The 14,804-nt window shown below is 44.4% G+C and overlaps 1 protein-coding gene across 2 annotated transcripts; it reads right to left on the bottom strand.

The window, feature by feature from the left end:
- Positions 1-83: 83 nt before the first annotated feature.
- psip1a (PC4 and SFRS1 interacting protein 1a) lies at positions 84-5,938 on the bottom strand. Of its 2 annotated transcripts, XM_037257467.1 has the most exons (17): positions 5,834-5,938; positions 5,415-5,488; positions 5,094-5,170; positions 4,874-5,012; positions 4,718-4,810; positions 4,404-4,493; positions 3,892-3,942; positions 3,736-3,799; positions 3,565-3,658; positions 3,321-3,504; positions 2,922-2,986; positions 2,621-2,676; positions 2,311-2,381; positions 2,081-2,182; positions 1,805-2,012; positions 762-843; positions 84-429 (listed from the first exon to the last, which is right to left on the bottom strand). In XM_037257467.1, exons 2-17 carry the CDS (start codon positions 5,484-5,486, stop codon positions 399-401), a joined length of 1,479 nt encoding a protein of 492 aa, XP_037113362.1. In that variant the 5' UTR covers positions 5,487-5,488; positions 5,834-5,938; the 3' UTR covers positions 84-398. The 2 variants fall into 2 exon arrangements, with proteins under 2 accessions (XP_037113362.1, XP_037113369.1); XM_037257474.1 differs by lacking the exon at positions 4,404-4,493.
- Positions 5,939-14,804: the final 8,866 nt, after the last annotated feature.

Below are 14,804 nucleotides of genomic sequence, written 5' to 3'. Positions count from 1 at the left end.
CAGGTTAATGTAATATAGATCTAGCTTTTTTTTTTTTTTTTTTAAATGGTAAAAGCAATTCGATGAAATCAACAATCACCGGATAAAACTGTGCACTACTTTATTATTTGACGCTGAAACGTATCAAACTAAAAGGCACAAAAATAACTCTTATTTACACGCGTTTAAAAGAGGAAACAGCTTTTTAAAGACTTACACAATGGATGAAATCAAACTTCCCTCTTTAAAGACTACGGTAACTAAAAGCAGACAAAGTGCTTTGTCTTCTACGACGACGACTACCGAAGGGCGATAAGCAGCGACTTTGACTGCAACGCTCGTTAATGTGGAAACCAGTTGAGGTGAGCAACTGGATGGCACATCCCAGTGTGAAGACTTTGAGGGACCAGTGCGAGCTGTTAGGTGGAGGCCTCTGGAGCAACGGGAGCGCTATGGAAAAGTGGATCGACAAAGTTAGACCAATTGCAGGAGAACACCTGCTAAATCATTTTTTTTTTTACAAGAAATACTTTTAAGATGATTCAGATTACAATATTTACTAGTTTTGAATAAAAGCACCAATACCATGACACCGATACCACTTTGTCAGCCTGACAAGTGGGCTACTGTACTTCCAAAAAATATCCAAGTAATGGTGTGAGTCACATCTTTCTTTTTTTTTTTTTACACGCAGAGCTAACATGACATGCAACAAGTATTTTCTACCAAACTCTGAAGAAGTGGCAATAATGTTAAATAAAAAAAATTCTTTAAGACGCTACCTGAGATTCTCCCCCGAGGAGGTATCTTCACGTGGCTCCTGCTTATTTTCCTCGGTGCTGTGATCTCCTTCGCCTGCCTTGTCTACACGGTTAGAGGACACACAGGCTCAGACGTCCAAAAACCGCAGCAAAGACAAGCGCTTGGGAGCATGTGATGACGCATGTCCTCGCACCAGACCTCAGGGAGATAACTCCAATTTTCCGTCCATTGGCCACGCCGCGCATTAGAAAGGAACCTTTTCACGCAAGTCAAGTATTCATCCGGTCGTACGAGATGCTCAAGCGCAGGATGTGGTGTGTCCTCCCCCTCCCCCAAGAAATCCTGTGACCTGCCTAAAAGGGACTAAGGATGCTCACCAGGAGTTCTCAGGATACTGCGTGACTGGTCGGGTTTGAACAGAATTGCCCGGCGGTTAAAGTCAGTCAGAACCTCAATTGACTCGTACCAGGATGTTTAAATTTTGACATGTAACAAGCTCTGTCCTCTCATTGCATAACGGGCTGCAATTAACAGGAACGGCCGCTTTTTTCTTTTTTTTTTGTTGATGTTGCCATTTTATTTTATGAGCAGGCTGGAGGCGGCGTGTGTTCTCGGCTTTTACAAAAGGTATAACTGTTACTCAACCATTAGATCGCATCACAACAAAAACGATGCGTGTCAATGTACGTAAAATGTCTGCGGTACAGCGGAACCTTTGGAATTTAACCGCTTCCTCTTTAGCTTTTTTTGTTTTTTCTTTGCAAGGCCAACAGAAGGATACCAGTGAGAATGAAAAATTATATATAGACTCCACGTTGCTGCTAAAAAAAAAATGAGTGCAAATAATTGTTTAATCTGCTCTGGCATGTGCAACTAGCAGATTTGGCTTTTTCTTTTTTTATCAAAAATAAATCCGTAATATTTTTTGTTACTGACAAGCTAGTCACAACATGGTGGCGGCAGAGAGAAGCTGGCTAGCTAGCATCCATCCATCCATCATGTTTCTGCACTCTTATTCATTCTATCCAAACAAAATGGAGGTCAATTTTTTTTTTCCACCTACCTGTGCTCGCGTTGTTTTCTTGCGCTTGCTCCGCTTTCTTCAGCGTCCCTTTCTTGGCCTCCTCGTGCTGCCGCTGCTCGGCTATGGACCTGTTGAGGACCTTGCTGAGCATGCACTCGCCCTCGCCCACCAGGAACATGGTCTTGAACTTATTGTACAGCATGGTGGCTTTGTCCATCACGTCCTGGCTGGCTTTGAATCTGCGGATCTGGAGATACAGCAAAACGTAAAGCGGCGAGTCTCAGCTGTAATTTTTGGGGGCGGGCGCCGCCTTACCTTCTTCAGAGTGGCGATGAGTTCGCCCTGCTTCTGCAGGTGCTGAGTGGTCACCTGAAGGGTGCTGATCTCATCTAGGGCAACCAGGCACTTCTTCACATCCTTTACACGTAACAAATACACAATTATACTTCATCAAACAAAAAGTGACGTGGTGGGAGAACTAGAATTAAGGATTGCCCCATGCGTCACCTCCCGTTTTTTATTTCCCAAAAGAAAAAGGAACTCACGGGATTGTCTATCTTCAGCGAAATCTTGATTTCACTGTGCAGTCGCTGGAGCTTGACATCTGTGGACATTTCTGTGAAGAAAGAAGCTCCACTTCAATGGTTGCTTTCAAGGTTTTTTCCCCCCCAAAAAGAACAGGGAGGCTTTTAACAGTGAAAAAGGATGTTCAGAATTTTTGAATCACTTGTTTCACTGTGCCGTTGTCAAGCAACGGGTTTCGTGGTATTAGCTGCTTTATTACTCGAAACCAGCGATTGTGGCGATAGACTATCGCTCACAGTATCGAGAGGTTAGTCAAGGCGCTGAACTCACCCTTTTTCTTAGCCCCGGAACGTTCGTCAATTTTCTTGCCGTCGTCTTTGCTTGAACTGTTTGTGGTAACAACAACAAAAAGGCAGATTCACACATTGTTTAACTCTAGAAATGACACTAAATAATCCAAAGTGAATTTTGGACTAAAATGATTGCATTCAAATATCTGTTGCTCAATGGGTTATGCTAATTCCGTTAGCCAATCTATAACGTTATACATTATGTGTTAGCATTAAGCTAGATTTTTCAGACTCAGCGCTTATGCAATGGAATACTTTGGCAGCAAAGCATGAGCACTTACTCCTCTTTGCGCCGCCGTCCGTCCTTGTCCACATCGATGTTCTGTTTTTTCTTGCCTTTGTTTTTCTAAGTAAATAAAATTCATAAAAATGTGAGATGAAAAAATGTGTCCAATATAATTAATGGCAAATCTTTTTCCAAAATTATTTCAGGGGGGGCGAGTAAAAATAAACAAGTGAGAAAGTGTGGTTGCATAAGTGTAGACACCCTCTTGGAACTGGGGATGTGGCTATGTTCAGAATTTAGACGTTAAAATGTATGTTACAATCTTAAAAATTCCAACAATTGAGACGTACTGCTTATTGTATACAATAATGGTGGGGGAAAAAAATCATTTGTTTCTATCACATGAACCTTTTTCTACCCACTGTACATGTTGTCTGGTGAAGACCACACTTACCTCGTCGTCATCCGAGGCACCGGAAGAGTTGCCGTCTTTGGACTGCTTTTTCTTCTTGGCCTCTGGCTCTCTGCCCTCACCGTCCTTGGCCTTGATGTCGTCCTTCCTTCGCTTGTCCTCCTCAGAGATCTTGGACTTGTCTTCCGCCGCTCTCTTCCTCTTTTTATCCGACTCAGCGATGTCTCTGATGGCCGAGTGGCAATTATTATCATGTCGTGAGACCACCGTGTGTGTGTTTGTTTACATTTCACTTCCTGACGCTGGTCGGTCTTGATGCTGCAGCAGGAGTAACTTTTCACTTTTGGGCTTCCTGCCTCGTCGTTTGGGGGCCTCCCCACCTGACAAACGAGTACATTATTGGTTATTGCGACATCAGGCGGAATATTATCGGATGGCCAAGGACATTTCAACTCGCCTGCCGGACTGACGGGACTCGCCGGGGGAGCTTCGGCTGTCTCAATCTCCTGATCACCCTCATTCTGAATTAAAACAATATCAATATTTAGTCTCTTTCAAATATGATTTCATGTGCTCCTGAAACTTCTAGGGACGTCAGGAAATAAAAAGGCACCTTTCTTTTACGTCCTCGCTTGGGTTTAGAAACCTCTGTCTGGACTGAGTCCTGCAAATTGACAAATAATTTAATAGATTAAATAATTAAAAATGCATTTTATTGTATAGGGAATACCGTACTGCAAACAATTTACACATTGAATTCATGAAGCCAATTTACTCTATTTTTGGTTGTTGTACTATAGCACCATCTTGTGGCGAGATCAGGACTCGCATGCTTTTCAGACTAGCAATCCACCCACTGGGTTACATTGAGTAAATTTCAATATTAGCTAAGAATTGTTACTCCTAAATTTTATTTAATTTTAATCTTGTTAAATTTCCATTTTATGAACTTCTGGAACATGATGCAAAGCAGGAAGCAGTGACAGCAAAGCCCACAGATGAAGCCATGCAGGAAATGAAACCAATGACAAACAAAATGATGATGCCTCAAGCGCACAGACCTCATGCAGAATTTGTTAACCCCCCCCCACGCAATCTACACCTCCCAGCATGCAAAGTACGTACATCCTGTTTCTGATCAGTGATCATAGGCCCTTCTTCCTCCTCCTCCTCCTCCTCTTCTCCCTCCTCCTCCTCAGCCTCCCTTCCTGGAACCTGAAAGGTGGTGTTCCATTTTATGGAACCTCAAAATTATTAGTCCTACAACTGGGAACGTTGTTGATTTTAGGGACAAAATTGCTTTGACATCTGAACAAATGGAATTCGAACTCATAAAAAAAGCAACAAGACAACAAGAAGCTGTGATGAAACACAGGCAGTGTCTGTGACATCAAGCGGATGACGTTATAGGTAGATTTAGTTGAAATAAAAACGCTTACCTCAGATGACTTTGTTTCCTTATCGTCTGTCTCCTCATCCCCCTCCAGGCCAGCGTCTGAATCCTTCTCAGACAAAGATTCAGGACGAATCGGCTAAAGAAAAGAAAATAACATGAGCTGCACAGGAATGGTTTTCCCACAATAGAAGATGCAAACCTTGGGTGCCGTCAGCTCCACTTTGGGGTTGTTTTCAATCTCCCACAGTCCTTCGTTGAAGCCCTTCCTCTTGTTGGGTTTGGCATACTTGTCTTTGTTAAGTTGGTACGGGAAGATGTCTTTGGGGCCGAGAAAAGCACTGTCGGGAAGATAGGTCGAATTATTTCCCCATTTCTGTAAAATGTGTGCGCTACGGAAATGTTTTTGTGTCGTTTCTCACGTTTCATGCGTGCCGAAGAAGAAAATGGGTAACTTAATGTTGGATGGCTTCACAGCGCCATCTGGGACTTCATCTATCTGTAAATAGGATGAAAAAAATTAAGTGAATTTATCACTTTCATCATCATAGTACCTGCTTTTAGGTAACATTTGAACATTCCTCTGTCATATAATTTATATTTCTCCATTTTATCCAAGTGGTGCTGCATCTGAAGCATGTTTATACCTCACACTCTGGCTTGCAACAGAAAGTGAAAGAATGCAACGACGGGATGGCCCAAAAAAACCAACAACTCAATTTTCTAATAAAGGCCCAACTTACTCTGGCTGGCCAGTGGGGATAGCCCTTCATTTTGGCAAAAATCAGATCACCAGGCTTCCAGTCTCGGGCCATTTCTGTTGGAAAAACATCAGAAATGTGAACTTTTCAGCCACTACAAATACTGACAGCATCAGGGAGCCCCTCCCCCTGATCACCACCATCTTTCCCATTCATTCGCACACTGGTCATTCAAAGTACAACAATTATATTTCACACGAAAGCATAAATGAATATGACTAAATTACTCAGTAGCTATCATGAGTGTGGTAGCACCGATGTCAACAAACGTGCTAGTTAGCTAGCTAGCCGCAGGTTGGTCGATACTGATGATGTAGCCTCGATAAAAAAAAAAACAAATCGTCTCCCGACCGACTGAGCCGCGTGGAGAATAGAAACTTAATTATGAGTTGGTTGTTTACTTGACAGTCGCTGTGGCGTAACGTTTTCTCCTCCGCACAAATGCTGCTTTTCCGCACACAATCCCGACCACGTTTTCCCCTCCCGCCTTCTACGTCACCAGTCAGTACCACTCCGATGTACAATACAGGGGTGTGTTACTTTCAAAACTTCCTCGCTGAGATTATTAATTCCGTTTTTGAATCTTGTTGTATGAGCCTTGTGTTTTAAACTTAACAAAACCCAATAATCTCTTTTATTATCTCACGTGGATTGTTTAGTAAATACGTTCAAATAAAAGAAATAAATATGTAATCCCCGTTATAAATAGATGGGAGCATTTGTGTGGTATCGTTGCTTAGAAACATGCATATGTATTTGCTTTACGATGACGTCACGATTAGTCGCCATCTTAAACCGGGAGCTACCATTTACTTTGAAGTGGAGAACTCCCGGTTCAAGGTGGCGGACCCATCACTTCTTGTCCTGCTGCTGAGTATATAAGTTTTGCATTCATATGAGTGAGTTATTTAGTGTCAACATGTGGTAAGACGACGAATTCTACATATAGAACTGTAAAATTGAAGTGGGAAGTCGCTGATGTTGCATACTAAATTGCAATATGTAATCCATCCATCCATCCATCCATGCATCTCAGAAGCTCTGGTGTGTATGATGTATTCTATTTTTTAAAATGTTTTCTGTAATTTGATTAGATCAATACCGATTCTGACCACTCAAGATGATGATGGTTTATTGTATTTTTGTATTGTATTGATGGTTTCAAAAATGACCACGTGATAGTGTATGGTATTAAGAGATGGATTGGACCGTTCATAATTCTAAAATTGAACAAACAGATGTTATACTGTAGTATTAGAGTAACTTTTGAATATAAATAACTTTTCTTCTGGCTTTGGTAAGCTATGAACATCTAATGTATTTATCGAGTAATCCTGCCATGGTGTTAATGAACACACTGACCTGTCTTGTGACTACTTTATCATTCTCCAATGGCTTCTCTCGAACACGTTGAAGACTTGCCAGCGGTAAAATGGGGAAAGATGCCAATCCGTGTGTATGACACACACACACACACACACACACACACGCACGCACACACATTAAACACACACAGCTCAAGGACGTCATCACTCATTGAAGTCCAGGAAAGGTGCCCTTCAACGCAAAAGTGCTTCACTAGTCCAGAATCAATGATTCAAGTTAGTTATGGATTTTTTTTCCAGGTTTAATATTTAGGTTGACGACTTAAATTACAAAAAAGTTTTTGGGCAGACCCTTATAAAATTTCTAATATCTCTGTTACACACAGGAAGTATTTTGTCAGCTTTTGATGCCTCGGATGCTCTTCAATAATTCTGAAGCAAAATTTACTTTCCGGCACATAGTGTCTTGACTCTGTGCAGGATGCAATAAAATGTAAAAAGGATCAAAGCCCGGCAAACAATTTAGGTCGAGGACTATAATTACAACACATATATGGACAGACCCTTGCAAAAACGGAGACGTCTCTGCTCTTGAAATCACAGGAGGTGGTCTGTCAGCTTTTGACGTTTCCTCATCAAATGAATGCTCTCGTTGGCGCCATGGCCAGAGGGCAGCGGCCAAACCGGGAGAAGTGGAGAAAGTAGCTTCTCAGCGTGGGAGCGAGGTCGCAGCAAAGAAGCTTTAACAAATGAAGGCTTTTTACGAGAGCCTCCGGAGACGGAGTGGGCCGGGATGTTGTGCCAACGCCTCGTCTGTCGGGGTGAAGGATACGCGCTCAGTCATACGCGTCGTACACGTTGTCATCTCCTCGTCTGAGCAGGACCCCCACCAAGCTGGCTGGGCTCCAACACGGAAGGTCTCTCACCCGGCAGGCTGGGCAGGGGGAGGGAGGGGGTTGGCTCGGTATTATTCCTGGACCTGCCGGACCCCCGTCCTGGCCTCCTCGTCTCCCTTAACCCCCTCTCTGGGAGCTCGAAGACAAGCGTCCTTCAAGTATCACCGGCATCCTTCATTGTCTTTAAACGACATGCAGGATATATGGAGGCCTAATTGCTGGTGTACATCACGAGAGGCCGAGGCAAGCGTCCAGCACCATCTGTAGCGTGTTATTCTTATCAAGTGACAAATGTAGACTTTCATAAAAGAGAAATGAGACCAAGCTAGCTCAGTTCCAGCTCCAGGACGTCTTGCCAATCCTCAAATGTTATTCCATTTATTTTATTTTATTTTATTTTATTTTATTTTATTTTATTTTATTTTATTTTATTTTATTTTATTTTATTTTATTTTATTTTATTTTATTTTAACAGAGCTGGCCGCATTAACATACCCTGGGTTGGCAACTAGCCAAAAGAACATAAACCAAAACCAAGAATACTGACAGCGGGGCGTACAATTAGCTACTACAATTCTTGCTAGTTTTGAAATCTTGCTTAGATTCATCGGCTAATAACGAAGACTATCAAATGTCATTGTACCAAGCACGAATTCATGACACCCGAAGGACCCCACACCAAGTTTATACTCTTCATTGTGATTCAATTTAGAACTCAAATTGTGTTATTTGGGGGAATTTTTGCTCATTTACTCCATTTCTAGCCTCAAGTCATTTCAGACCATTGTTACTTTTTCTTTCTTGACTTAACCTCAATTTTGTCCATAAGCTGAACGTTTGCAATATGTGGGATTCTCCAAAGGAGGCGCACGAGAGCTTCTTATGTGATGGGAGGAGACGAGAGGACGCGGGTGGCGAGCCAAAGAGGAAGACAGGACCAGTCGGGCCCTCGGACAGCAGGTGAGTGTACGAAGAAGGCAAGAGGATGACAGATGCTTCTGTCAGAGTTCCAACCGTCGCCACTTTGTGGGAGCTGCGCAGATGCCCAGAGAACTCCCTCCTTCCTCGCCACCCCTCCATTTCTGTCAACGGGCCATGAAGAGCGGCTAACAAGACAGGAGCGCTCCCTCGCAGCGGTCAAGTGACCGCCTTGGCACTTCGGTGATGGAGAGGGCCTCGAGTCTGGGCCCGAGGCTTGGAGGGGTTATAAATGTGAGGGTCATCGCGCGAGGACAGCGGAAGGGCTCACTCTCGCCGGGGCCGCGGCGGCCAGCTGAGGCGCGGGGGTCCGCGGGGGTCGGCGGCAGTCGCGCCCGCGAGGAAAGCAGATGTTTTCGCTCGGGGGCGAGCCAAGTTTGCCAAGCAACCTTCAGCTGCTTGGAGGTCAGCTGTTGAATAAGGAGGCGGGGGCCGGGCGCGGGACATTTCCCAGGCTTCAACTTTGATACGACAACAAATTAATTACGGTGCTGGAGTGGAGGGGCAAGAGGGTTGTAGTGGAACATACTACCCCACTGCTCCGGAAACCCCCATCAGGCTGACATAAGCCAAAAACGGCTTGTTGTCCTAGCACTGACCCTCAACCTGACCGCTGTTATTCAACACGACCTTTGAGTTGATTGTCCGACAAGGAAGTTCTATTTCAGAGTTGAGGTGCCAAGTAATCCAAAATTGGGTGAAACAGCGAAACGACCAGCGCGTTGCCAATTTTCGGTTATTTATAGCCAAAGGATTTTATTTGTTTAATTTTTTATTGATGTCCCGATACTTTTTTCCCCCCATGTATTTCAGACACTTCATAATGGATTTAATCAGCTTTTCCCTTGAGCTCAAAATAAGTCGAATATTTTTCTGATATGGTCGAAAAAGAATCCACACAAAGGCCCGCTATAAAGGACATCATGCTAAGCGGCTACAGAGCACGAAATCGCACCATTAGTTTCATCATGGCGCCACTGCAATTGCACCAAAAAAAAAGTGATCCCAGGACTTTATCACTTCCCAGCTCGATGAGTTAAGAAGGAAGTTTCACCCCCTCTCAACCTCGTCATCGATTTCCGAGAGAGTGGGAGATCTGGGGATTACGTCGATGAAGACCCGGCTTACTGGGTCTTTTTTTTGTATTTGGCAAAAAAAAAAAAAAGATGGGGGAGACAAAATCTAGGGCTTACGGCCATGGCACCCAAACGGGGGAACTTGAAAGCGGCGGCAGGATGGGAAGCTGGGAGAGAAGGTGTCTCATTTAGGAGTGTTACATTTAAATTGTGGAGGGGGGGGGGTGCTTAAAGTAAACCACCGAGGCCTCAACAATCGTCAGGAATTGAGACGTTTTTAAACCTTTAACGGGGGACTGTGATCAAAGCCGCCGCCGATCCTCGCTGAAAGCCGAACCGGAGGGAACAAGGGAGGAGGGATTGCGGGGAAGGGATCACGGCAGGTTGAAAACGTAAAATCAGCACATTAGCTTTTATAAGGGCCCTCGGAATACGGGATGATCGGAGGGGATCACGGGGGCCCGTTGGGAGCCCGGCGGAATTTCGGGTATGTTTTTAGAGATGAACGCGAGAAAATCAGGCCTCTGTTGAAAGGACGGGCATTAGCCTCATTAGCTTATTAGCATTTAATCAACCAATACGTTCAAAGGACCAGACCGTTTTCACAAAAAGGCAGCTCACAAAAGATCAACTTTACAGTCCCTTTTTGACTTTGCACTTGGAATTGGAGCCAGCAAGAAAAAAAAAAAACGGAGCTAACTTTTCGTTTTGAAGTGACTGATCCCATCTTTCATTTATTCAGCTCAGATGCTTGACTTTCTTCAGCTTGTCTCCGTTTGCCACATTCTGTGATCTCACCTCGCCTCGCAGGCACAGGTATGGACCTCACGTCTCTCCTTCCCTTTTTAAATCCACCTCAAACGGAGCGCAAATTAGTCGGCTTCTTTAGCTCGGGCCCCCCTGATCCGACGCCTCCCCCCACCCGCTGCTGAACGCTCTCCCAGTCGCGGGTCTCATTTCGAGTCATCCCCTTAGCCTTGGGTTAGCGTGTGTGGGGGGGAGCGTTCACTCGCTCGTTTGCAGTGAATTATAAATCAAAGCGCTGCTACGTGAACCTCTCTAATTGCGCTGCTTTCTTTCCTTAGAGTGTCACTTTAGTCTGTCAGTGCAAGGTGCGCGGATGCTAAGGAGCGACCATTTTCCTGTCATTACCTTACATTGATGTTAATGCTCCCTATTTTGGGCTCAGTCCTTCCCGTGTGTGGCAAAAGGCTCTGCCTCGTCCTCGCTGAAAGGCTACACGATCTCGGGGCTACCGTGGCCTCTAATCCGGGAAAGTGGAGCACTCCACCAAAGATATTTTTATCTCCAATGGCTGTATTTGTGACTTCCTCATCCCCTCCGCGTCCTCCCAGTGTCATTCTCCGCCCTCGCCTCCCAAGTACGCGAGGCGAACCAATTTATCACTAGGCATCGCTTGCGGTCTGTTTTCGCTTCTAATGAAAGGGGGGTGCCGAGTCCTGACCGGTCCACGGAGACTTGAAGGGGCCAAGAAGTCCAGTGCCAGAGTCTAACTTGGGGAAGTAATTACCCCTCGGATGGACTGCTCACATATAGACGACGGGCCTTGTTGTTAGAGAGGTGCCCTGGAACTCATGTCATCTGACCTGGATGGGTGGGGGAGGGGGTGGAGTCCGCAGGCTTTGGCTCGGGGGTAGTTGGTATTGGCGAACACACTCGAGGATCAGTGCCAACCTCAGTGGAGACCAATGTGGGGAGGGAGGGAGGAAGGGGCTTTGACAGGAAGAGGGATGAAGCGTTCCAGGGAGATAAATAACGGAGGTAAGGGAGTGGGCAGCGGATGACCCTCGACAGGGCGGCCTCGTCGGGACGGCGACCGACTGACCTACAGGCTGGCTCTGACGGGGCTGGGGAGGGGCAAGCTGGCCATCAACTTCTTTTGAATTAAAGGAGGTTTTTTGCCGACCTAAATGCAATTTTCCTTTCAAATAAAGAAAAGGAATGAGTGGAGCCGATTTCATTGGCTGGGAATTAAACCCTCTTTGTTCACACCCACAGTAGCGCAAACGCCCTGTTTGACCTTTGCCAAGCTATGAGAATACCAAAAGAAAGAAAACAAGTACGTCTTTAAACTTTAAAAATAGGGTCCAGAAATCATGATTATTTCAACGGATATACTTTAGGGCGCAAACCACAGACTCCTCTTTGTTGCTCATCTCACAAATATTCCTTCAACCGTTTAAAAGACAAATAAACACTTTCCAATGTTATAATATTTCCTGCCAAGAATCATCATCAAACAAAGAAATAATTGACCAAACATACATTTCCTTCTTATTTGTGCTATGTTTATGTGCCTTGGCTGGATAAAAGTAGGGAAAGATTCCGCCTCATCTAAACAACGAGCCCGGAGAAGACACAGAGCAATTAATTAAAACCGCTGCGACGAGTCACAGTCTTTAATCTAGCGCGTGCAAGAGGATCCCGGAGACCACATTGGCTCGCTTCCATTGTCTTGATTGCAGCATGGTTAGCGTGAAAGGGGCTTCTGGGAGACGCTTACGAGTCTCTGGCAAACACATGAACCCGAAATGGTCGCAGGGTGACAGCGGGGCTGTTATCTGACGACGGCGGCGGCCATTACGGATCGTCGCGCTTCAGTTTACAGCCGAAGGAGAAGAGCCCAGGGTTCGAAGGAACAGCAGATCAATTTTGCTGTTTGATCTCGCTCAGGCTCTGAATGAATGTATATTTTATACTCTCCGGCCGCTCTGTGTTGATTCTTGACTTTTGTGGCGAGAGAGTTGATTTTAGACAACATGACCGACTTGGTATTACTCAAGCGCTGCTTGAATAATCTCCGTGATAGACTTGCCAGCTATTAGCGAATTAGCATCTTGTGATTAAACGACCCTTAGCAGTCCAATGATTCCTGTCGAAACGTCGGCTACATACGTAGCAACTTGGAAGTCAACCAGCGTCACAAAGTAAAGTTTGGTGTCTCCAAATTGCAATTCAGAGTCCATCAATGTCGCTATTTAGCATCCAGGCCCAAGTAGGGACTTGGCGGTACTGCTCACATCTCACTCCTTGCAGGACAGAAGACACTCTTCTATTCAGCCCTGACTGATGCAAGCGTGATGTAAAACGCCCCAACACTCGGACAAATAAGCCATCCGCAAATGGTAAACAGTGTTGCGTTTTGTTGCATTTGGTTCGGGCAACTCCATCACACGCGTGGTCAACAACAAGGCTGGTCGGTATCGAGCCACTGTGCTGCCTTTAAGTCACATGGCAGGAAAGATTTTGTCCATCAAAATCATTTGGTTGGGATGTAACCGAGTGCTAATACTGAGAAACCAAAGTTTCCCCAAATATCGACAAGTAACCAACCCCTCAAAAACTTTATAATAGATTCAGAAAAAAGAGCAAATATGCACTTCACTGTACTTTTTTTCTCCTCAAAAGATTGTCCTTGAGCAGGTTTAAAAGAGCTCCCCATCCCGAAAGTCGTCATAATGATTTGATCTGATTTAGCAAGCCGGATTAAAGTGTTTCAAGGCCGCGCGAATTGGAAATAAAGAGGGATTTGGTCCAGAGTTAATGAATTACACCGAATAGACATTGGTGTGAATTATTTATTGTCTGTATGATATTAAAAGCTACTTGATGATTAGCAATTTAAATGTCTTGAGGGCTGAGTTTTATTACATTCTATATATATAAAGGGAAAAATAAAATACATTTCTGAAAAAGCAGCTTGTCAAACCGAGCCTCTGTAATATGTGTTCAAAAGGCATATTTATTCCTCGGTTGCTTGGCATTGCATGAATTATGCATTCCATCAGGGTGTGAAGCTGTTTTATTTTATGAAATGCAGCGTAAGTGCAACCATACTCAAATAAAGTGACATCACTGAAAGGAGCAGCTGGGACTGTCTTTCAGGTGAACACTGTACGTGTAACGAACGAGTTAATAATTATTATGTTTTTCCTTTGTGTGTGAATTTAAATGATCTTTTCAGGGAAATGATTATTATATTTGTAAATTTAATTTAATGAGACAATTTATTTAATTAATATTTCGTCATTTCCTGTGTCATCTGCGCACTCTACTTCCGGTATGCTTGCTAGCTTCCCTAGCAACTTCATTACGCCCGGTGCGATTGATGAGGGTAAGTTGTGTATAAAGAAGCTGCTACTTTGGTTCTGTTTTTGGTAAATATTGTGTATAGTGACATTTTATTGTGGTATTAATGTCTTTTATCTAATTCTCATTGATAGTAATACTTTTATAGAAGGTTTCTATCGTCGTCGTTTTGGCGCCAATTCAATTCGTCGTATTCGTGAACATGGAGGAATCGTTCATTCATTCTACATTGTAATTATGAATATTTTGCTTGTTTAGGGAGCGGATGTGCTGGTGGCAACATTAAAAGACAAACTCTATTCCGTATTGTCTTCTACAGGTATGTTTTTCTTTGACATTGTTTTTGCCGTTAGTTTTGTGTACTCCCTTGTCTCACTTTGACCACTAGACGGCGTTGTTTCCCCATTAATTCCCCCCAAATTGTAAAAGTGTTTTCTTAGAAATTTTTGTACAGTTTATGCAACAGCGTGTTTAACATAATTTGTCTTTTTTTTTTATATGAATGCTTTTCATGTTGAAAGGGAAATTTGTGTAGATTGTGTCGATTACTAAAGGGAGCACACGAGGAGATACATTGGTCGAAACACACCAAACATGAAGGAACGACACGCTCCGTGACAGCATCTATTTTGTATTCCGCTGTTTACACCTAGTGCAGGCGCTAGCTTTAGACTACCGTGCGCGACCTGGCTTGCTAATAACACATAGGCCCGAGCCCGCAGGTCTGCGTGACCCGGCGACCCGGGCCCCGGCTAATGAGTAGACAGCACAGTTGCACCGAGGCTGTGCAGCTGCTGAGCCTTCCTCCGTGACTCTGTGACATCTGTCCACGAAGGCGGCGTGGATGTTTTATTCCGAGAGGCGAACCGGGACAGGGGCGTTAATTATTCACTAACAGTAATTATGACATGCCCGCGTCTCAGTTTGGCGGGGACCACCCCATTCCTCCTTAGCTCATCTTCGCGCGACCGGCCGCCGCTATCGGCC

Source organism: Syngnathus acus, chromosome 1 (assembly GCF_901709675.1).
Source record: "Syngnathus acus chromosome 1, fSynAcu1.2, whole genome shotgun sequence".
Lineage (NCBI taxonomy): Eukaryota > Metazoa > Chordata > Actinopteri > Syngnathiformes > Syngnathidae > Syngnathus > Syngnathus acus.
This window is presented reverse-complemented; position numbering and strand designations above follow the sequence as displayed.